This window comes from Peromyscus leucopus, chromosome 3 (genome assembly GCF_004664715.2).
Source record: "Peromyscus leucopus breed LL Stock chromosome 3, UCI_PerLeu_2.1, whole genome shotgun sequence".
Classification (NCBI taxonomy): Eukaryota; Metazoa; Chordata; class Mammalia; order Rodentia; family Cricetidae; genus Peromyscus; species Peromyscus leucopus.
The window spans coordinates 47,144,770-47,167,873 of NC_051065.1; the positions used below are offsets into that span (position 1 = coordinate 47,144,770).

At 39.9% G+C, this 23,104-nt stretch overlaps 1 protein-coding gene across 1 annotated transcript in view; it reads right to left on the reverse strand.

Annotated features, from left to right (window-relative positions):
* The window catches only part of Agk (acylglycerol kinase), a 79,136-nt gene that overhangs the window by 6,856 nt on the left and 49,176 nt on the right, over positions 1 to 23,104 (reverse strand). Inside the window, exons 9-13 of the mRNA XM_028859052.2 lie at positions 17,407 to 17,476; positions 11,490 to 11,569; positions 8,874 to 8,931; positions 5,054 to 5,201; positions 4,536 to 4,633 (exon numbers count right to left, since the gene is read on the reverse strand). Of these exons, the coding sequence (XP_028714885.1) occupies positions 4,536 to 4,633; positions 5,054 to 5,201; positions 8,874 to 8,931; positions 11,490 to 11,569; positions 17,407 to 17,476 (454 nt within the window). The remainder of the gene's footprint in view (positions 1 to 4,535; positions 4,634 to 5,053; positions 5,202 to 8,873; positions 8,932 to 11,489; positions 11,570 to 17,406; positions 17,477 to 23,104) is intronic.

Sequence of the window (23,104 nt, forward strand, 5' to 3'; positions counted from 1 at the left end):
TCTCTGGGACCCCTGCCCTATGCTGTTTGCTTCTTGCCAGTGTCTGCCAACAGTTATTTCACAGATTTTGATCAGTGTTGAATGTACAAAGGTAAACCTATTGCTTGCTCTGTATCTTAGCCAATAGTCTCATATCCATTCAAAAATCAACTCATATTGGCAGATGCGGTGAGAAGCTTATTGTTTTAAGGGATGATGAAAAGATACTTGATAGAATTTAATGTCTAAGAAATTTAAAGTTAATAAAGCTCTTAGCAAACCTATCAAGTTCTCTTTATTAGGAACTTATCTAATAAAAGGTATCAAAAAATTTCATCACATTCAAGCACAAAGCAAAGGCTCCCATAAGCAAAATTTCATCACATTCAAGCACAAAGCAAAGGCTCCCAGCACCACTGAAGTCCTCACAGGGTGGTGAGGAAAGGCAGAGGATTGTAACGGTAAAGGAAGAGACAGAGCTGTCACTGTTTGCTGTCGATATAGCAAAATCTATAGCAGGTCTAAAAGAGCCCATAGGCAAACATAATAAGAATTTAATTAGGATGCTGATTCAGCATCAACACACACACACACACACACACACACAAATCAATTTAATGTCTGTCTTTTTAGTCAGTTAGAGAATGAAGTTTTAAGAGATATATTGATAACAGTATCAAAAGTAAGATAACCAACAATAGGCAAATACTATAGAGAAAACCATAAAACTTCATTGAGAGATACTGAAGACCTCAGTAAATGAAGAGATACATCACATTGATACGCCAGAGGGGTCAATACTATAGAAATGCCATTTCTCCTCATTGATCTATATGTACAATGCAACCTTATAAAACTTTTATGAGGAACCTAATAAACATTCTAAAGTATTTATAGAAATCATGGGGCTGAAGAGATGGCTCAGGAGATAGCAGTGCTTGTTGCTCTTCCAGAGGAGCTGAGTTCGGATCCCAGCACCCTCATTGGGTGGCTTGTTGTTGTTGGTATTTTATCTTTTGTTGCGGGGGTGGGGGTGGGGGGGCGCTACCACCCAACTCCCAAATAAATCACACATGGAGGCTTATTCTTACTTATGAATGCCCAGCCTTAGCTTGGCTTGTTTCTAGTTAGCTTTCCTTAACTTTAAATTATTCTGTCTACTTTTTGCCTCTGGGCTTTTCCCATTCTCTTATTTCTGTAAATTTTACCTTTAATGCATGGCTTGCTGTGTAGCTGGGTGGCTGGCTCCTGGATTTCTCCTCCTTCTCTGGCTGATAGATTTATCTCTCTTCCCAGATCTCTCCTCTATATATTCTCTCTGCCTGACAGCCCCACCTATCCTCTCTCCTGCCTTGCTATTGGCCAGTTCTGTTAGACCATCAGGTGTTCTGGACAGGCAAAGTATCACAGCTTCACAGAGTTAAACAAATGCAACATAAACGAAAGTAACACACCTTAAAATATTCCACTACAGTGGCTCACAACCACTTGTCCAGCTCTAGGGGAAAAGATGGGTGGCACTTCAATAAACTGGCCCCAACAACTGGCTAATGAAATGAGTAAATACAATTGGAGCCTTACCTTCATCATTCACAAAGCTCAATTATAGATGGCAGTTTTTCTTTTTTGAATAAAAATGGAACCAACCACCTCATGAAAATCATTTTAAGTTGGTTCTTCACTCAGCCATATATGGTGAGCATTTTGCCATATTAGTAAATACAAAGATTATAAATTAGGTAAAAGCATAATATTCATTTAATCAATCTATTTAATATGTGTTGCTGTTAAAGAATAAAAATGCTTATTTAAGAGACATTAAATTTCTGACATTCTACACTCCTAAAGCTGTTTTCATACTGTGGAAGTATTATTTTAATGATAAATAAAAATTCCAAGCTATTATATGACAGCTACAATGTCTGAATATTTTATTCTTTTTGCTCTGTAGTGGTGAGGAAAACAGAAAGAAGAAAAAAGAATGTGCTCCACTAGTGATAAGAAGTACAGTGTCACATACCTTTGTAATTAGCACAGAGATAAAAGCCTTTAGCACTCTGAATGGGGCTGCTCATCTAGAGCTGCATCACATGCCCACTGAGCTCAGTGCATTCATAGAGGTTCAGTCATCAGAGAAAAGAACAATGGCAAAAGAACACAAGCAAAATACTGGGAATACACTGTTGCCAAAGGCTAAGAATAAAGAAAATGTGTAATAGGAATTTTATCTTCTCTTCAAAAATCCCTCCGAACAAAGGACTTTCCAACCTCATTGATTCATGGTGTTTTCAGAATTCTCTGTAAGTAAGGGAGGGCTATGAGCACTAAGAATTTAACTGTTCACGCCCACAAGTTAAACAACTATGCTTGCCAGGACAAGGGGTATGCATGGGTTCTAGACACTTTATATACACTACCAAAAATAGGAGGGTTACAGCTTATAGTTTCATTAAGGACAAAAGAGAGCTCTGTTCCCATGCACATCACCCGAGTGCTCCTGTGCTGTGTAACCACTGCGATCCAGAAGTTACTATTGCAGTTGGTGTTTCTTCGACATTGAACACTTTTTCTTTAACCTTAGTATAAAATGTAATTAATCTGAGAGTAAGTTAACTAATTTATGTAAGATTCTTAGGACAATGACTCCCACATAATAAAGTCAGCAAATATAAGCTATTTTTCCTCTGTGTGCATTTTCTTTTTCTTTTGGTTTTTTCGAGACAGGGTTTTTCTGTGTAGCCTTGGCTATCCTGGATCTCACTCTGTAAACCATGCTGGCCTCAAACTTACAGAGATCCGCCTGGCTCTGCCTCCCAAGTGCTGGGACTAAAGGCATGTGCCACTGTTGCCTGGCACATTTTCTATTTTTAGCCCTTGGGCCACTGTCTCTGTTTGCTTCTTATTGATTTATTTGAGGAGTTTGTGATAAGGAAAGTTAATAAATGCTGGTCTGCCACATTCCAATATTTTCCCTAACTGCTATTCTGAAGTTTATCTTTTTAAATAAGTAGATGAATGCATCAATATAAAATTTGCCTTAGGTGTCATGCTTAGAAAAACTTCTGGGCTTTCCAAGTTTATACTGAAAAATCATTTAAATTTTACTCAATACTTAAGTAGTCTTATTATTTTGAATTTAGTACTTTAATTCAACTAGAATTATTTCAGAAAGAAAAGGGGGCTGTGTTTGCAAATATTTTACAGGAGATACAAATTCCTTGTGTAAGTAGAAAACAAAGCAAGTAGAAAACAAAGCAATACTCCAAACATAAACGTTGAGATTAACCTTCCCACTACATTGCAGCTCCATCTGCCAGTTTTCTGATTGGCCAGGATAACAGTGAGTAGACTACTCTCATTTTCATAAAAGTTGAATATATTATAGTAATTAGCCCACAATTGAGAATGACTTATGCTGGCACTGTTGTTAATTAACATAAATAACTAAAGTTTTCTCCATTCTAGGGTCAGTATGGTTTTTCCAGAAATGGCTAAACAGCAAATATCTAAGGCTTTGGGGCTACCTAGTCTCTGTCACAACTATTCCGCCCTCTTCCCTGCAATGCAAGGTTTAGTATGAGAAATACATATAAAGGAACACATCTGTGTTACAATATTGCTTCATTTTGGATTCTGAAATGTGACTTAAACGTGTCTCGTGCACCATGAAATATTCTTTTGACTTTCCATCATTTAAAATTAGAAAATCAATTCTCTGCTTCTAGGCAACATATGATCAGCTGACAGTCCAGTTCACTTTATTTCACTGCTTGTGTTTTCTTGTTTTAGTGTACTGTCTACAGCACTAGCCAACAGAATTTTCTACGTTAATCAAAATTTTCATATCTGTACATTTAGTATGGTAGCCATAAGCTACATATGGCTATTGAGCATTTGAATATGGCTCCCATGGCTAAGGAACTGCATTTTAAACTTTATTTTAATCCTCTGAACTTTAAATAGCCACATAAGGCTAATAGCTACTGCTCTGAACAGTGCACTGTCTACAGATTGTATCCAAAAATCATGTATGATAGCCTACACATGGCACACTGGCCTGTAATTCCACCATTCAGGAGGCTGATACAGGAAGATCTCAATTTGAGGCTAGCTTATACTACATAGCAAGACCCTGTCTCACCAAAACCAAACAAGACCCCCATATGTGTATAGCTATAGATCTGTGTGTTTCTCCTGGAGAATCTGAGTCTATGTATTTAATATAGTCACAAAAATAATGCATGTTTACTCAAGTGAAAGTTCAACTTTTTTCAAGCTTTTCACTTTTAAAGCTTCTGTCCTGAGTCCCCTAAAGGTCACCCAAACATGAGCAAATATTTGTTCAGAGATCCTCGGGCTCCTGTGCCCCAATACACTCAGCTACCACTTCTCAATGCTATTGTTTCTCAAAGGCACACTACAGCCTCCTTTACTTGATCCTTTCATCTTTATGCCCACAGAGCAAAACATAAAAATACTGAATTAGTGCAAGAAAATCACCTGTCATTTTTCCCCAGACACCAAATTCTCTTTTTTAAAAAAATGAGTGCACTTACCATCAGGTCAAGTTGGCTGTTTCGGGTGGTGATGGACAGCTCAATGGTGGACAGCTGCATATCTTTCCAGACCTCTGGGATCACCTCTCGGGAGAAGGCTGTGGGAATCCATCAGACATGGGTCAGTGTTTCCATTGACATTACACACACACACACACACACACACCAGACTGCTGAGCTGCTGACAGCTGTGCTTGGCTTCCTCAGCCCTTTGTCCAACTCTGTACTTTACCTTTCCTATACACGGGGATAAACAATGGTTCTCTATGCCTAAAGCATGCTCACTGAAAGCAGGCACAACAGCACAGACGTCAGTGACAAGGACTACACAGAAATCACTGCGCCCGTTCACACGACACTGAAGCCTGCCCTGGCAACAGCCAGCAGTCTGAATTCCAATGGAAGGCCTGCACTGGCTCCTGCTCCAGTGAAGTATCTAGAACTGATTCTGGGCATCTGCTTCAAGGCACCTTTGAAGCTGGGCAGGGCTTGTGACCCACAGTCTCCATGTTGCTCACCATCCTGTGGCTGTGCCCAGAATGAGGCGAGCCTGCGTAATATTCTCCGGTACAGAGAAGGTCGGGGAGGGGTCTCTTCAGGCTCACTGGGAGGTCTCTCTCTAGGTCCCGTGTAAGAGATGGAGGCCTGATGAGTCTGAGGCCACTCCTGTTAGTGAAGAAGGAAACAGTTTCATCATGTACATTTGATTCCTAACTCTGAGGGCTTTGCTTTGCAAAGGTCAGAATTCTAACAAGCTAATTCTCTCTTCAATGGGTAGAGTTCTCTCTACTTTGGACTATGAAGACTTCAAGCTTCCTTTTCTTCTTAAAACTTTGCCTTAAAAGTCATGAACACGCCGGGCAGTGGTGGCGCACACCTTTAATCCCAGCACTCGGGAGGCAGAGCTAGGCGGATCTCTGTGAGTTAGAGGCCAGCATGGGCTACCAAGTGAGTTCCAGGAAAGGCGCAAAGCTACACAGAGAAACCCTGACTCGAAAAATTAAAAAAAAAAAAAAAAGTCATGAACACAGTGACCTATGGTCTGTATTACTTCCCCTAACATACAACAGAGAAGGCCAAACTGAACTGACTACTACTGCTCACACTTACTTGTCCCAACAATAGAAATCAATATGAATGAGCAGAGAGGTCCCATAATAAACTTACCTTTGGTTTATCAATGGCACACAAAAACCTAATGAAATCAGTTGCATCAAACGCCTACTTCACTGCTGGTATCATACTCCATGTGGAGGACAGAATGCTTTGGCTAAGACTCAATTCAAATGCAGCCTAATGCCTCACCACTGCCTCAAAGCTTACATTCTCACACTAGTTATTTTTATACATTTTATCTATTATTATTATTAGTGTCAGCGAGGAGGGAGGGAGGGAGCCTTAAATCAGGGCTTAACATTTATTTGAGTTGGGAGGAAGCATCCTCCTGAGTATTGACAGAATTGTGTAGTTAGAGGAGCCTATCAGTGACATCACCAACTCTCAGGCTCTGGGACTATGCAACAGTACAAATTCTCTTGACTTTTATATTTAAATATCTGTCCACCTTTACCATCCATCACCTGCTTCCTTTTCAGAAGACCAACTGTGTCAAAGCATGTCAGGCCCATTAGGGAAAAAGTCCTAAATCCCTCCAATGTCACTGTCTTCCAGATCGAAGCACTATTTCTCAGTGTAAAGAGAAGCCCTTCCCTTGGGTTCCGTGTGTGTATGGGTTTAACCAACTTAGTCATCTCTTCTGTCTCCTTTCTTTTTGCTCCCCATCCTCCCCTTCTGCTTTGGGATATATAGACACAGGCATTTGTTCATCTAAAAACCAATGTTCTATTGCCCTCCTGTTTCTTGTCTCCTCTTCTTCAAAGTCAAGTTTCTTGAAGAAACAATCTACCCTTGCTATCTGCATTTTCCTTCCTCTGTCTGTCTGTCTTTCTGTCTCTCTCTCTCTTTGTTTTGTTTTGTTTTTCAAGATAGGGTTTCTCTGTGTAGCCTTGGCTGTCCTGAAACTCACTCTGTAGCCCAAGCTGTCCTCGAACTCACAGAGATCTGCCTTCCTCTGCCTCCCAAGTGCTGGGATCAAAGGTATGTGCCATGACCGCCGACTGTCTCCATTTCTTGACCTCCCATTTATTTTTTAGCTTTATTTGCTATAATCTAACCCCGTTACTTTGGAGCTTGACAAACCTTTGGCAGCTCCCAAGTTCAGAGGACAGTCCCCTGTTCTGATTTAGACTCCTGTTGTTGCTTCCTAAAACTTTTACTTCGCTCTCTCTCTCTTGACATCCCTCTTCTATTGGCTGCTGTGCTAGTCTCTTGGCTTTTCTCTTAGTACAGTCACTTTTTCCCTTAGTTTTCTAAGCATTTTCAGTCCATTGTGCTATTCCTGGCCATCTGTTCTTAATGGCACCTTTACCAAAGCCATACTTTCAATGGCAGTCACATTCTTACAGCATGGAAATGGATTTCTTTATCCTAGAACCTCTCTCTGTGTTCCAGACACATCACAACTGTGTCTATACTCCTTCGTACCACAGATATTCTACACTCACCACAGAAGTAAACTTTCATCTTCCTCCATAAACTTGGCCTTACTCTAATATCATCAACATTAATAAAAAACTGAGTTACAAAACTCTAGCCCCTCAGACTAGAAATCTGGCAATCTAATATTCTTCCAACTTCTTAGCAACTTTAGTTTATACCACAGCACCTACTCTTTCCCTATGGCTGGTTGACTTGGTCAATCTTGTATCTGATGTTTTAGTCTATAGCTATTCATGCCCAACTCCTTGCTCATGTTGAGGTCAAACAATTTTCCACAATGCAGATCTGTGTATAATACCTACCTGCCCAAGTCAGCCCTATCCTTCCAGCTCCATTTGTAGACCCTGAACTACACCAGCCTGAATTAATGACATGTTTTATCACAGTGACTTCACACAGCCCATTTCTCTATCCCAAAGGGTGTTTATCTAGTTCTATATAGTTCCAACTTAGCATGAATGCTACCTCCCTCAAGAAGGCTTCCTGACCCTCAGGCGAGTTTAGGAGGCCCTCCTGTTCCTGTCTTGCCCATCTACATTTCTCTCCTGCCATCTGTCAGGCCGCTGATCCACTGCACTCCTCTCTGGCACATGATTACTTCCTGAGGACAGAAAACCTGTGCAGTTTGTGTTTTGTATGCCAATCACATAGCAATAAGCGCTTGATGAATACTGAGGGGAGAGTGTTTATAGGATCTAGAATGCCACCATTTAAACATATGGCTACTATTTCTTCCTAGGTGTTACTACTTCACCAGGAAACTATTCTCCTTAATAATAATGCGTTTTACTAATCAGTTTGCCTTGGGAATAGAAAGGCCTTGCCGTTTCTATTTGATTTTTTTAAAACTATGTGTGTTTACTGCAAGCATTTTACTGACTTTAGTTTTTTCCATTTAATTTTTTTATCCTAAGTGGAATTTCTTAGAAGGTTAAGAGAGCTACATTTTTCAATGTGTGTGTGTGTGTGTATGTATGTATGTGTATATTTATATTATACCAGATAACTCTAAATATTAACAATGGAACCTAGTTTCTCACACCAATTTTCAGATTAGCCAACCAAATTATAGTCTGCATCAAAGATGAACACATTATCTATTGGGTGACTTTCCTATTTGCTTTTTCATTAATATGAAATTGTTGAGCCTTTTTTCTATGTCTCATTGGTAAGCACATAACCTCAGACCTTATTATTTTTTAACGTATTATATATATAGCACTGCCCAGCAGAACTTTGTGATGAGGGACGTATTCTATATTGGTAGTACTGTCCAATATAGTAAGTACTACACTTATTTAATCAACACAGTTTAAAACCTATTGATAATATATACACTCCCATATAATTAATTTATCTATAATCCATGACAAATCTTGAGTTCATTGTCAGGTACTAATATAGATACACATATTAATGATCTAGACTTTCTGCTCACTCTGTTTAAGGTTTGTCTGGCAAGGGTGGGTGAATGAGTAGCAAAGGCAAGTATCCAAGACAAATAAACATGGGCTTGGCCATACAGAGAATGAGGGTGGATGGATGGACGGATGGATGGATGACGGACAGACAGACAGATAGATAGATAGATAGATATAGAGAGAGTGCTTGTCTATCAAAACAAGAATGTTTTCTGTAATTATATAAATCAAATGCTTCCATTTAGTGTTGGAACATGTGATATGGCTCTGTAGCAAGGAATTAATATCTCAAATATACATGTCACACAGAAACATTGAATTAACATAGGACAGGTTCTACACTGTAAATTGCATTTACCTGAAGAGTGCTGAAAAAGTGGGCTGCTTTGATTTTCAGTGGACCAAGATACCAGTACCTGAGAAAAAACAAGATGAAAAGATGAAAAGATCTACCAGTGTTCTAAATACCATCTACGACAATCAATTCATCAGGATTGTACCTCTCTATGATTGGCTGCTCTAGGGGCTTAAAGGTTGCATCATAACATAAATACAGTTTTAACCTAAATTTTAATGGCGAACCTAACAATACGCAATTAGATGGTAGAAAGATCCTTGTAGTTAATAAGAGATGTATAGCCTAAGTCTCTTTGACCTCCAAATTTACAAGTCATTATAATATAGACTTTTACCCACTGAATAGGTTGAGTATACATTTAAAAGGGCTACAAGAAGAAAGCACCAAAACCACAAAGAGATGGTGTATTATAAATACTGCAGGACCTAATGTGTTATAAGACACAGGACTGGATCCTGTACCCCAAAGCCCCTCTCACACAAAATGCACATACATTCATAAAAACCAGTATAATTTACATTACTCAAGTTATATAGCTTTAATATGCCAAGTGTTAAGTCTCAGAGTGAAAATTGATTGCATATTGCTAAGTGCATAAAGCTACTAGAGAGGAAGATGCCAGGTTGCAATTAGAAAGTGATATATATAGATGCCACTCTTTAGATCTAGCTCCGATACCAACATGCTACTTGACTGCTGCTGACTGATTCATGTCAGAAGGCCTTTATTTAGCTCCTATTACATATATGGAGAAAGATGTATAGAGTATAAACATACAGAAGGGCACAGTGTAAAATTCCTACCTTTGGGCCTATGATTTAAGGAAGTTAACAGCCCCTAAGTACTAGTAAATAACACGTGATTTCATATGTCATGGTATAAACTGATCACTCTTTAATGGTAAGAAAAGTCAAAAAAGAAAAAGAAAAAAAACATGCTGTGAAATAAAACACACAGGATAAAGTAGAAGTGTGGAGCAGAAAGTGACGAGGAGTGAACTGAATCTAGACATATACAAGAGGGAGGAAAATCACTTTAGGTAGGAAGAGGTATAGAGCAGACAAAGGGCAAGGCTCAATAATAGAAATCCAGAACTGGTCATTAGGGATGGACAGGAAGTTAGGCCCAAAGTCCTAGAATAATGAAGTCAGATAAAGCTAAAGTGTAGCCATTCTAAATTATCATTCAGGTTAATACTGGGAGGGTATTAATGAGGGCCTTGGATATTTGATATTTTGCGATATTTTGAAGCCCTTTATAGTTTATTCCTTTTCCCAATTAGACAACTAAAAAAAATACCCTGGTTCAGGTGGTTTATTTCTAAAGTATCAGCAGTTCCTTGCACCTTTTCAAGTAGTAAATTTGGACTCTGCTTATAGTCTTCCTATGGTGGGCAAGGGAATGTTTCTTATTTCACACCAAAAGTGACTCAGCAGTCAGTTCTACCCAAGGAATTATGTGACCACCTGCAGACTTTGAAACACATTGTTCAGAAGCCAGCCAAAATATGCAGCAGGTACATGAGCTATTCCTAAGACAGCTGACCTGTGTTAGTGCCCAACTGGTGATCCGAACACTTTGGAAAGCCATTGGTTCTGAGCAGACTTTCTCAGAGAAAGCTAAGCAATTCCTCTCAGGGAGCTGTGGTAATCTGAGATGACAGATCAAACACAAGGTAATTTGTGGCGTCAACATAACCATGGCACACTTGCAAATAAAAAGATGTGAAGCATTAAAAACTGTAGTGTGTAATGAGATAGAGCAGTACTTTCGTACTGACATTTCACTGTCGGCAATTTCATTACCAGGGATAATAGAGTGAATCGTGTGAGAAATCTCTGTGAAGAAAGTAAAAGTTTAGCAGTCTGGCCCATGAACTGCAAGAGAGGTTTCTTGACGAGAGAGCTGTACATGAAATCAATCATAACTCAGTAATCTCTACTAAACTGTAAGCCCCGGGCTGAAGGCAAGGGAGGAGAACACCTCCACAGGAATGAAATGAACCTCACGTGATGTCTTCATCAGTCCTGCCTCAGGAAGCCGGCCCACACTACCTCTCCACACCTCTTTCCTAGCCAGAAATTTCATTCCACATGAGTCTCCAAAACTAAGTCTATTCCCATGAAGGACAGCGTTGGCCTACTAATCACTCCTCCTGAGCCCGTTCTTCCAGTCAGCAAAGCCAGACACCCACCTTTCTCCCTTCAGAGGAGCAGCCCACCCATGTGCATTTTCAAACAACAGCTCACATAAAGTCTGCTGACCAACTAGGACTGTAAGGGCTCCCCAAGGCCGAGGCGCAGACAACATGCGTTGGGGTTCAGCTAAGCATATTGCTGTATAATAAGCAATGCCAGTTCCTCCTTCTACGTAGCTTGAACCTAAGCTAAATGTGTCAAATTAGACATGCCCTTCTCTTTATAGAACTTCCCTGTCCTTTCAGCCTACAGACTCCAGACTCTTACCTGGTTGCTCCTATTTCATTATCAATACCAAATTCAGCTTCCTGACCCAGAAGATTTACTCGCAGACAAGTGTGTTTTAAAACCTCAAAAGCAGGATGGAATAAAACTTTTAAAGACTCATCACATATCAACCCAGTAAGCAATCCTTTACTTGCTAACTTTGACGCCAGCATCTCTGAAGGATCCCCATCGGAGGCCAGTCATTGCAAACACAGGTTGTTCCTTTTCACCCTGGAAGTTAGATACAAGTGATTTAGCTTTGTGAATATAGTAAATTCGTAAGTATTTAGAAAATGTTCTTCTTACCAAACCAAACAGTTTATGTATTAAAGCAATCAACCCTATGAACACACGGTCAGAGTGCTTGAATGATCACACTTGTATTAAATCTCATGAATCTGCTGGCAAGGGAACATATTAGCTGTAAAACTGAGTAGCTGAATTGCAATGCTGAAAACTGATAGATATAAGGCCCCACATTCTAAGAGGTACGATACTACACACAACTCTATAATTGCTGAAAGACAGAAGGACCAACTTGGATTCTCCCATACCACCAATTCTCTGCCATGGCTAATAGAAGCTAAGATTAAGACCCGGGTGGGGGATGGAGGGGAGATCTTTGGCAGTAGAAGTTGCTGGCCTGGAGAAAGCACATTGCATCTTGTGCTCATGGGATCCAGGGCTCCTTCAATCCCAGCATCAGCATCATTCCACGGTGTCAGAGCCAAGCAAGGGGATTTGTAAGAGAAACCCACGAGCAGGAGAACTGCACAAGAAGGAGACACTGACCTCTTACCCCTTTAGTGTGTACCTGCTCATGCGGCAGGCTGGATTCTCAAGTCTATGTACACACACATGCAATGGGGAGAAGGAACTAGACTGAGAGAGAGCAGAGCAAGCAGAGAGGTGCGGGTGAGGCGACCGGCTGACTGGTATAGATAGCAAGGACATGTTTGTCTCTGGGTGCGAAGTAGAGAGTGCTTCCTCTGAGAGTTGTGGGCCGGGGCTAAGGTGCTCAGGTATGAAGAGGCTCTGGTGAGTACTTAGGCTGAGAACTAAAGAAAGACTTCAAAGAAATGGAGCCAAACCAGATTTCCAACCTCAAATACAATGTCATGGGGAGGTATATGAAAAGAAATTCACATATGAGCCCGGTAGAGGCCTAGCAGAGGCATCAGCAACCACCAGGGAGAGCTAACACTGCCAGTTAGGCAGGGTTTCTGCTAAGCCTCCTTCTAGGTTTCAACAAGAGAAAAGCCACAATAGGATGATGAGAGGCCGGTGGAACCAAAAGAAGTATTCCAAGATACTGCTAAGAGGACAAACTACTAGTTGATATAGGAGATGAGAGAAGATGCCGTTGATGAGTGTCATTTGAAGAGAGACCCAAATCAGTACAATCCAGATAAGGCCAGGAGCACCAGATTAAAGACCTTAAAGGCCTCTGAATGACCTTGGCGTTTATTCAAGGAAAAGACACTACTGAGGACTTTGATCAGAGAAGTGATGTGCTCTAACTTGTGATCACACACTGGTTGTTGAAAACAGCCCATGTGGAGGCAAAGTCACAGTCAGAGAGCTCTGCACTAAGATGAAGGTCACCAGGGTGAGAACAAGAGACTGAAGAAGAGGGGCTGGCCTCTGGCTATGTTTTGAAGATGAAGCCCAACATGGTTTCTTGCCTACCTACCTGTGGTTTTTTCTAATACTTCTTAGGAAGAAATACATCTTGACTTCCTCACCAAACTGAATGTTCAATGGGATGTGAGCACATGCTGAACAGTGAACAAGCTAAATCCGATACTATTATAGTTCATGATTTCTTGTGTTTTTGGATTCTCGTCAGTTCCCATTAAGAGGCTGTGGTGCTTGTGGAAGGAAGGACTGCCATCAAGCATTGCCTATAATGCTTATGGCATTAAGCTTTGTCTAGAGATTTTTCTTCACATTCTGAAAGCAATTTTCAGAAATAAGACGAGGATAAAAATCAATTAAACTAAACTGGTTTCTCAGAAACTAGGGTAGAAGCTACTGTTCCACATTTTCTAAGAATTGATTAAAATTTTTCTGCTTGGGCTGTGTCATTAATATAAAGAGATTGTGAAAAAATCTGACATCAATTTACAAAATCAGTATATGAGAGAAGGGGGTTGAGACAAGAAACATTTACAAGCACAGCAAGAATTTCCAGCTAAATTCAATTTACTTTGCAATATATCACTTCTAATAAATATATAACAAATACTTAATCACTGAGTTATTAAAAAAAAACTCCTGACTCACCTCCTTTGGTAATAATCATATTTTACAACAATGTCTTTATAGATAACAATCTCTACTAGTTATCCTTTGATCATAGTCCTTCTGTTTTGTGAAAACAACTTAGTTGTATTACATGCTGAAGATCAATTGCAATTTAGATTATGATTAATGAGATCATGATGTAAAGTCTAGACATCACTGCATGAAGAAAAATTAAAGGAGACTTGGCTGTAAACTTGTAAATTCACTGTTGTTGATTTTTTTAAACTCTTTCAGGGGCCCACCACCCAGCTCCCCAAAAAATACACGGAGACTTATTCTTACTTATGCATGCCTGACCTTAGCTTGGCTTATTTCTAGCCAGCTTTTCTAACTTAAATTATCCTCTTTCTCTTTAACTATGTTTTGCCTCTGAGCTTTTTACCTTTCTTTATTCTATGTATCTTTCTTTTCTTCTTACTCCATGACTGGCTGGGTGGCTGACCCCTGGTGTCCTCCTCTCCTCATTTTCTCAATCCTCTCCCTCTTCTCTCCAGCCAAAATTTCTCCTCCTATTTATTCTCTCTGCCTGGCAGTCCTGCCTATCCCTCTCCTACCTAGCTACTGGCTGTTCAGCTCTTTATTAGATCATCAGGTGTTTTCATAGCTTTACAGAGTCCAACAAATGCAACATAAATGAATGCAACACATCTTTTTTTTTTTTTTTTTTTTTTTTTTGGTTTTTCGAGACAGGGTTTCTCTGTGTAGCTTTGCGCCTTCCCTGGAACTCACTTGGTAGTCCAGGCTGGCCTCGAACTCACAGAGATCCGCCTGGCTCTGCTTCCCGAGTGCTGGGATTAAAGGCGTGCGCCACCACCGCCCGGCACATCTTTGCATCTTTAAACAAATATTCCACAACATAAACAAATGTAACACATCTTAAACTAATATTCCACAACAATTCACCAATTATAAAGATGTACTAGAAAACTGCATATGGGTTAGGTGTCCCTTGCCTAAAAGCATAAGGTCAGAAATGTTCCCCATTTTGGAGTTTCTCAAATTTTGAATATTTGCAAAAACCATTGGTTGAAAATTCCTAATGTCAAATCAAAAACATGGTTTTCAAATTTTGGAGCATTTGGCATTTTGATTTTCAGATTAGGGATGCTCAAATAGTATAACATTGACTTTCAGGGTTAAAGTTGAGATCATGGCACAGTATATAGATCCTTAAAAGTTTTATAAAATCATAAAGTGAGTGACTACTAAACGCGTCTCCAGATTGGAGTTGGCACATCTTCGGGTCAGATGTGAGAAACACACAGGGTTCATTCACCATTGTAGCATGATTTAATTCTGCAGCTCTGCCGTCTGAGCCATTTACTGTTTTCTGTTTTGTTTTGTTTGTTTTTAAGTTAGATGAAGAAATAATACTTGCTTAACTCCTATCGAAATAAGCATATCTTTTTTCTAGAATTTTAAAAGGATACTGACCAAAATTTAGAAATTGCTAATCAACCATTTCTTCCTCACCCCTATTTTTTATTTTAGAAAACAATATAAAAGCAAAATCATAAACAGTACAGTGAACACTATGTATACCTCTCACCTAAAGTCACCATTGCCAAAGTCTTCTCTTTATACTTCTGTTTTTACTTTTGTTCTACTTTTATTTATGTATGTATTTGCATGCTTGTGTGCCACATGTATGCAGTGCCCATGTTGGCCAGAAGAGGGCATTAGATTCCCTGGAGCTGTAGTTTGTTCTGAGCTCATGTGAGTGTTGAAAACCAAACCTGGATCCTCTAAAGAACAGCTAGTGCTCTTTCTCTGGCCCCCATGTATGTTTTGTAATGTTGTTAGGTTTGCAGTTATAGACACCAGCCCAGAACAGTTCAGCAATTACCTCCCCAGTAAGGACTCACATGGGTGGGAATGCAGCACCTAAAATACAGCCCATGTGCTGCTATCTACTCATCCTACACTGTCCATGATTACGACTGTTTTTCATTCTTCAAATCCAGGATTCTTTACTAGAATCCTATTTTTCCATCTTGAACAGACCACTTACTTTCTTTGGGTTTTCTAACACTGACATTTTTTGAGGACAGTCTAAATGTTTAGAATTACCTACAGTTTGGATTTTTCTGATTACTATTTCTTGATTCGATTTAGATTAGCTGACATTTGGGGCAGAAGACTATACAGTGATATGATATCATTGTCAGAAGGCAGATACGGTCAGTTTTCTTCCTGATCAGATAAAATAGCATATGCCAGATATTTCTATTTCAAATATATATTTGCCCCTTTTAATGTCTAAGTATTCTGACAATACTTGCAGATTTGTTTCCCAATAGATTTCTATCCATTACATTCAGTTTCTACTGATGATCTTGTCCAAAAATCAATTACCAAAATGGTGACTGAAAAATAACATTAATATACTATCATTCCTTCTACATTTACAACATGGTAATTCTTCTGTAATATCACGTGGACCTCAGGAACTCCTTATTTTTATGTAGGACATTATAATCCATCCACAGTTAATAGTTTTGATACCCACACACCAATCGGTTGGCTCTTAACATCTTTATGTGATGTCCCCATCAATTTTTGAGAGTTTTCTTACCTGACACTCATCCTTTGAAAACCATTCTTTCACTGAGTCCTGGTAGATGTTTGTTTTTGTTGTTACTTTTAAGATAGAAGTAATTAAAGACCAAAGTCTGAGTGCCCAGTATGCTGTGAGGTATAACTGCTCCTATGCCCGTTCATTGACACAGCCAACAAACATATCTCTAAATCAAATTATCCTCTACAAATCTACAAATAAGAAAATGTTACACAGCTCCACAGAAAAATGTAGAGCTCTAAGATTCAGGAAGCTACAGAAAACCTTGTTCACACCCTAAGTGAGAAAGGTTGGACAGACAATCTACAAAGTCCTAACACTTCTTAAGCTCTTGTGAAAGCTGAGATTACAAGACAACCAGGTGAGCTGAAGGACAAGGACCAGTCACACCAGCAAGACATGAGAAACCGTTCACTTGTCGCAGAGCGTGGAAGAAAGATGCAGCCAGCGTTTCAACAGGGACAGAAATGAGTCACTGCCCTAAGTACTTCATCAGTCTTTGTTTCCCCTTTCAAAGGCAGGGTTTCATGTGGTACAGGTTAGTCTCCACTTGCAGTGTAGCTAAAGCTGACCTTGAACCCTTCATCCTTGTGCTCCTACAGAGGGTCGGGATTACAGGCATACAGCATAATGGCGGGCCTCAGGGGCCCTTCTAGTGCTCAAAACTACCATAAGTAGATGGATTTCTTGTAGTAGGTAGAGGAATTAAAACTAGATATAATTATATTAGGAAGTGAAACAGAGGAATTTTTGTACGTAACAAAGAGGCCAAGAGGTAAGTTCAAAGCTAACGTATCAAATGGTGACATCATACATTTAACACTACTAAGTGCAGACTTAGAATGACCACAGTTATAAATTTTATACCACACGACTTTTATCACAATTACCTTTTTTGGTGAGGTCCTAGGGATTAGACCACATACAGGTAAACACACATTCTATCATTTATCTGTATGTTCAGCCCCAACAACAACAGTATTTAAAATGGGATCATAAACACATTAATTAATGATAACAGAATCATGAATAATGCTTTTCTCTGGAGACTAATTCTGGGGATAGGAAGAGAAAAGGAATGCCATGTTCATCATATTCCCATGTGAACTGTTAAAACTTTATTTTCTTTAACCTGTGCTTATTACTTTGATACCTTTTTTAAAAACTGAAGGAAAGATTTTACCTTGATCTGCAAGACATCGAGTGGAACTGTCTCTCCTTTCACGATGGCAAGTGTGGCGTCTGTAATGTGTCTAAACAGGGAAAACATGGAAAGGAACCTGTTGTCAAAGGTAAACACCACCTCCTTGAGTGCACAGCAGGCACATGTGTGCATACACACCCACACTCATACACTCAGAATCCCAGGAGGGCAGTCAGGAAAAGCTAGTCTTCTGAAATAATATTAAGAAGGCAGAAGAAAACATGTGAAAGAATTACTAACTCAGAACAGTACAATGTTCTGAGAGATTCACAGAGAAAGATTTGGAGCTTACATAAGTTACTGGTCATTTGTTTACTTAACATTTACTGAATCACTCCACTGTGCCTATTATTGGAAAATATGGTACTTAAAATACATAATATAACACAGTACCTTTTAATCCGTGTAAGAAATTTAGCCATTTTCAAAAAAAATTTTTTTTTCTTTCTTCTCCAACAGCCAGATGGTAACTAAAGGACAGGACTTACAGCAAACTATAGTTCAGGACCCAAGACATATTTCCTTATTTTCCAGGATTACAAGGATGTTTTTCATGTTTCATTTTCACTGTTGATTCTTTCATTCAAGATACAAGACTATTCTTACCCACGTTATGACAATCTCTTGAAAAAACTACATGTAAAAAAAAAAACCATCAAAAGTAAATACTATATATTACACACACAGGGCATACAGAATTATGCCAGATCGGTAAACAAGCCTAGAATTTGCACTTTAAATTCAAAGTCAGGGACATATAAATACACAACAGATGCTCAACAAGAGAAACAATAAGTGGCTAGACAGGAAAACATCTGCTCTCATAGGAGAGAATGAGTAGACCCACATCAGGGACCTCCTCAGAATGGCCATCAACCCTCCTATGCCCTAGGTGCAGCCATTACAAGCCCGTTACTCTCATCCTTCAAATCCGGCAGATGACACCACGTCAGAGGGTCCCACTCCTTCCAGCCTAGTGGAAGGTCCTTCACTGTGACTATTACCAAACTGTTACTGTCCTTTCTCACCACAGTCTGTACTTACTAACGTTACCATCTGCTTCCTCCTGGAGAACACGAGGTCCACAAAGCTAGTGTCAGTTCAGTGGACTGACCAATGAAAACTCGACATCAGCACAATGCATGTCAAATAACAGGCAGTCAGCATTTACTGAGAACAATAGTTTATTCTCTACAATTTCAAGCACATAAACTGCAGAGAACTCATGTATATTCCTCACTCAGACTCAACAATTATCAACTCATGATCAATCTTACTTGTGGTGATATTTTATTTGTGTACCCCAATAAAGCTTATCTGGGGATCAGAGGAAAAAGCCAGCCACTATATTAAACATAGAGGTCAGGCAGTGGTAGCACATGTCTTTAATCCTAGCATTCGGGAGGCAAAGATTCACCCGGATCTCTGTGAGTTCAAGGCCATACTGAGAACAGAGCCAAATGTTGTGGCACACACTTTTAATCCCAGTGCTAGTTAACTATAGTGATCTGGAGGTCTGGACAGACAGACAGGAAGTAATAGAGCTGGGCGGAAAGAGGAAGTGATGCAGTTGGGTGAAGAGAGGAAGTAAGATGGCAGGACACAGAAAGGTATATAGGCATGAGTATACAGGAAGTAGTTCTCTTTGGAGGCTGAGGAGTTGGTAAGGTGAAGTTGGCTGCGTTGTTATTGACCTAGTAATTGGCTTGGATAATGAATAGCTCTATACTATTTATTATATGTGTAAGGCCCTAGTATATATGTCTACTTTATGTATTTTCTGAGTATAGCTATAATTTTCTATCAATTGAGATTTTGTATCAATAAATAATCCCTGTGTGGTAGTATGTACTTCCACCAGAAGATAAAGAACACCTGGCTGTCTTTTGGTAATGATGGCAACCAGTGAAAATAATTACCAAGATTTACTGAGTTGCAAACTAAAAAAAAAAAAACTGAATTGTATCTTCCACCATTCTTTCTAATTTATCTTCTATTGTATAAAAAGAACCTTTCCCTCATTAACAATCTGGATACTATAACACAGGTCACATAAGAAAGCCAAAATCAGCCAGGTGTGATAGTGCACGCCTTTAATCCCAGCACTCAGGAGGCAGAGGCAGGTGTATCTCTGTGAGTTTAAGGCCAGCCTGACCTACAAAGCAAGTTCCAGGACAGCCAGGGCTGTTAAACAGAGAAACCCTGTCTTGGAAAAAAAAGAAAGAAAGAAAGAAAAGAAAGAGGAGGGAGAGAGGGAGAGAGAGAGGGAGAGGGAGAGGGAGAGGGAGAGAGAGAGAGAGAGAGAGAGAGAGAGAGAGAGAGAGAGAGAGAGAAAGAAAGCCAAGATAAACATTTAACTCTTTTAAAACCGTGAGACAGGGTCTCATGTATCTTAGTCTGGCACTCTGCAGCCAAAGATGACTTTCAGTTTCTGACTTTCAGTTTCTGATCTCCCTGCTTCTATCTGCCCAGTGCTGAGTGCATTACAGATGTCATCGTGTGCAACAGATGTGCTGGGATTACAGATGTGCACCATCACGACTGGTTTATTTCATGCTAGAGATGGAACCCAGGGATTCACGCTTGCTAGCGTTTTGCCAACTAAATTACATCCCTTCTCCCTCTTTCTTATTTATTTAAATAGGGTACGACTCTGTCCCCCAGCTGACCTTGAACTGGCTATCTAGATCAGGCTGACCTTGAACTCACAGTGGTCCTCTGCCTTTTGACTGCTGTGATTCATGGTATACATCACACCAGTCACCCCCCCCCACCATTAAAACAACAGCTTTAAAAAACAGTTTTCTAAATGATAACTTGGTTTCTCATAGCATCCAATTGTGTCCAGTTTTTTAATTTTACTTGTTTTCTGATTATCACTATGAAACTTATATGGTATGTTTCAATACACTGTAGATATTCACCTTACTGGAACGAAGTTAATGATGGGGTATAGGATCACCATATAATTAGAATTAATGGTGAGAGATAGTATATGCTGATGTCAACCAAACTCAGGAGAAACTAGAACACATCTCTAGTGCTTGCTTAATCAAGTTACTGAAGTTTGACAGGACTATGCTTATTTTTAAACTTTCTCTCTCTCTCTCTCTCTCTCTCTCTCTCTCTCTCTCTCTCTCTCTCTCTCTCTCTCTCTCTCTCTGTGTGTGTGTGTGTGTGTGTGTGTGTGTGTGTGTGTTGCTAGAGATCAAATCCAGTAAATTTACATAAACCTCCAAACCTCCTTTTTTAGAGCCATCTTAGATCAGGTCCATAGGAACATTAAAGGCAAGTACAGAATTTCCCTATACAATCCCTTCCCCTCCTACAAACACAGCTGTTCTATTATCATCTCCTCCCACCACCTCCAAAACTAGTTGGCTCATTTGTTACACCTGAAGAACTTATATTGACTTATTATTGTCATTCATAATCCAGTTTTGATCATAGTTGCAATCTCAATGGGTTGAGACAAACGTTAATGACACGTGCCCACCACAGTAGTATATACAAAGTAATTTTACCACCACACAAATGTCTTTGCACCATCCAAGCTCTAACATCCTCCCCTTCTTACAGTCATAGTTTTACCTAGTCCAGATCTAACAGCTGGAGCCACATAGTGTAGCCTGTTCCAGACTGTTTTCCTTTACTAGATGATATGCATCCAAATTTCTGTTCTTCTGGAGCTCCATAGCTCATTGCCTTTCAGCACTGAATGAGACTCCACTGTCTGCATGAATTAATCCACTTGCCAATTATTTCTTCTTGTATGAGCTATGCCAAACCGTCTTTGAAGGAGTTGGTTTGTTCCAAGGTTATTAAACTTATGGACCTAGCATTATCATACTTTTCCTTTAGAACATTTTTCATGTTTGTAGGCTCTGCAGTGACGTCTTCTGTTTCATCACCAAAATGAATCATTTGTGTCCTTTCTAGTTTTTCTTTTTCCTGGCTAGAGATTTATTATTTCCAAGAACCAGCATTTCTGTTGACATCTGTTTTCAATCTCATTATTTTTCTTTGTTTACTCTGGATTTAAATTCTTCTTTCCTTCTGTTAATTCTAGATTTAACTCACTTTCCTCCTCTCCCTGACAGTGTCTGAGTGTGCAGCCAGGCTGGTGGCAAGCTCACACTCCTCCTGACTCCCCTTCCCAGGCGTATGTTACAGTGTGCCTTCACACTTAATCTTTCTCTGCCTTCTGTTCTAATATGCATACTATGCTTTAAATTTCCTCTAACCACCATCAATGCCTCCCACATATTTTTGGGAGTTGTTTTTATTTAGTTCAAATATTTTAAAATTTCTCAAGACTTCTTCCTTGATGTACATGTTATTTAGCAGCATATTGTACAACTGCACAGATTCTGACTATCCAGTTCCCTTTCCATTTTGATCTTCAACCCTTTCTACCCCATAAGTTAGGGAAGGACTGAAGAGTAGGTTGGAGTTGGGTTATTTCCCATGTGGAAGGCTAGAGCCAGCTGGAGTCCAGCAATCCCTGTGGAGCTCCAACACTATTCTAGAAGCTGGGGCTCTGACTAAACAGTTGCTCCTGATGCAGACTTGCAAAAGAAGAAGACTGCTTCCAAGTATCCCAGAATTCTTCCTTTCCCCCTTTGTAGTACTTAGTGTGGAGTCTCCAGCAAACTCCTGGAGGTAAATCTCTCAGTACTATAGGAAATCCTTACGTAAGGCCAGGTGCCAAGGAGGCTGGCATTCTCAGTGACCACACAGAGCCTCGGGTTTTCCTACATCAGCACTGCTTGCCACAGCTGCTTCCATTCACGAGTCTCTGCCTTGGAAGTCAAGACTCAGTGTTCCCACTTGTTTCTTCAACCATGGGGCGTCTGGCTGGCTGGTGTCCTCCTGCCTGTTCAGGTCCAAGAGTTGACAGTTATTCTGTCTTTCCACTGGGGTGCTGAGATCGGGCCCAGGGCCTTGTGCATCCTGGGCAAACTCTGCTGTCGGCGTTCCATTTGCTCTTCCAGCAGAGCTCCCCAGTGCAACCCTGGAAGCTGAAGGACCAGCTGCTTTTCGAAAAGCAGACTTACTGAGGTGGAAGCCTCGTGCAGTTCAATCTGTCCTTGTTGGCATGCCCGTCCATACCTTCTGTCAATTTATTCATATAACCAACACCATCTCCAAAATAAATATTTCTAATATCCCTCCAAGTCCCTCATAAATCTTTGCAGCCATCCCACTCCCACCACTATCGATTCCTGGCAATTACCATGTCCGGTTTAATCTTTTGTAGAATTGTCATATAATAGAATGAAAAAGCATGAGTTTGAGATTATTCATGCCACTGACTGTATCAACAAGGTAGACATGGTAGATAGTTTCTTTCTATGGTTAAGTAGCTCTGTGCTGTACAGATGTACCATAATTGGTACATCAGTTGGTTTACATTGGCACTATTCTTGCTTTTTGGCAACTAGCAACAGATTCTACAAATAAGGTTTAAGTTGTTGTATGGATCTGTATATCTGCATTTCTCTTAGGTAAATGCCTAAAAAGTGTGACAAACTTATGTTTAATTTGATAAGAAACAGCCACAATAGTTCCTATTAAGGCTGCACTACCTGGCATTCCTGCCATCCATACATGAGTTTCAGTTGCTGACTATACCTAACAGTGCTGTGCTGTCTGGAGGCCTTTTTCCTTTTATGTA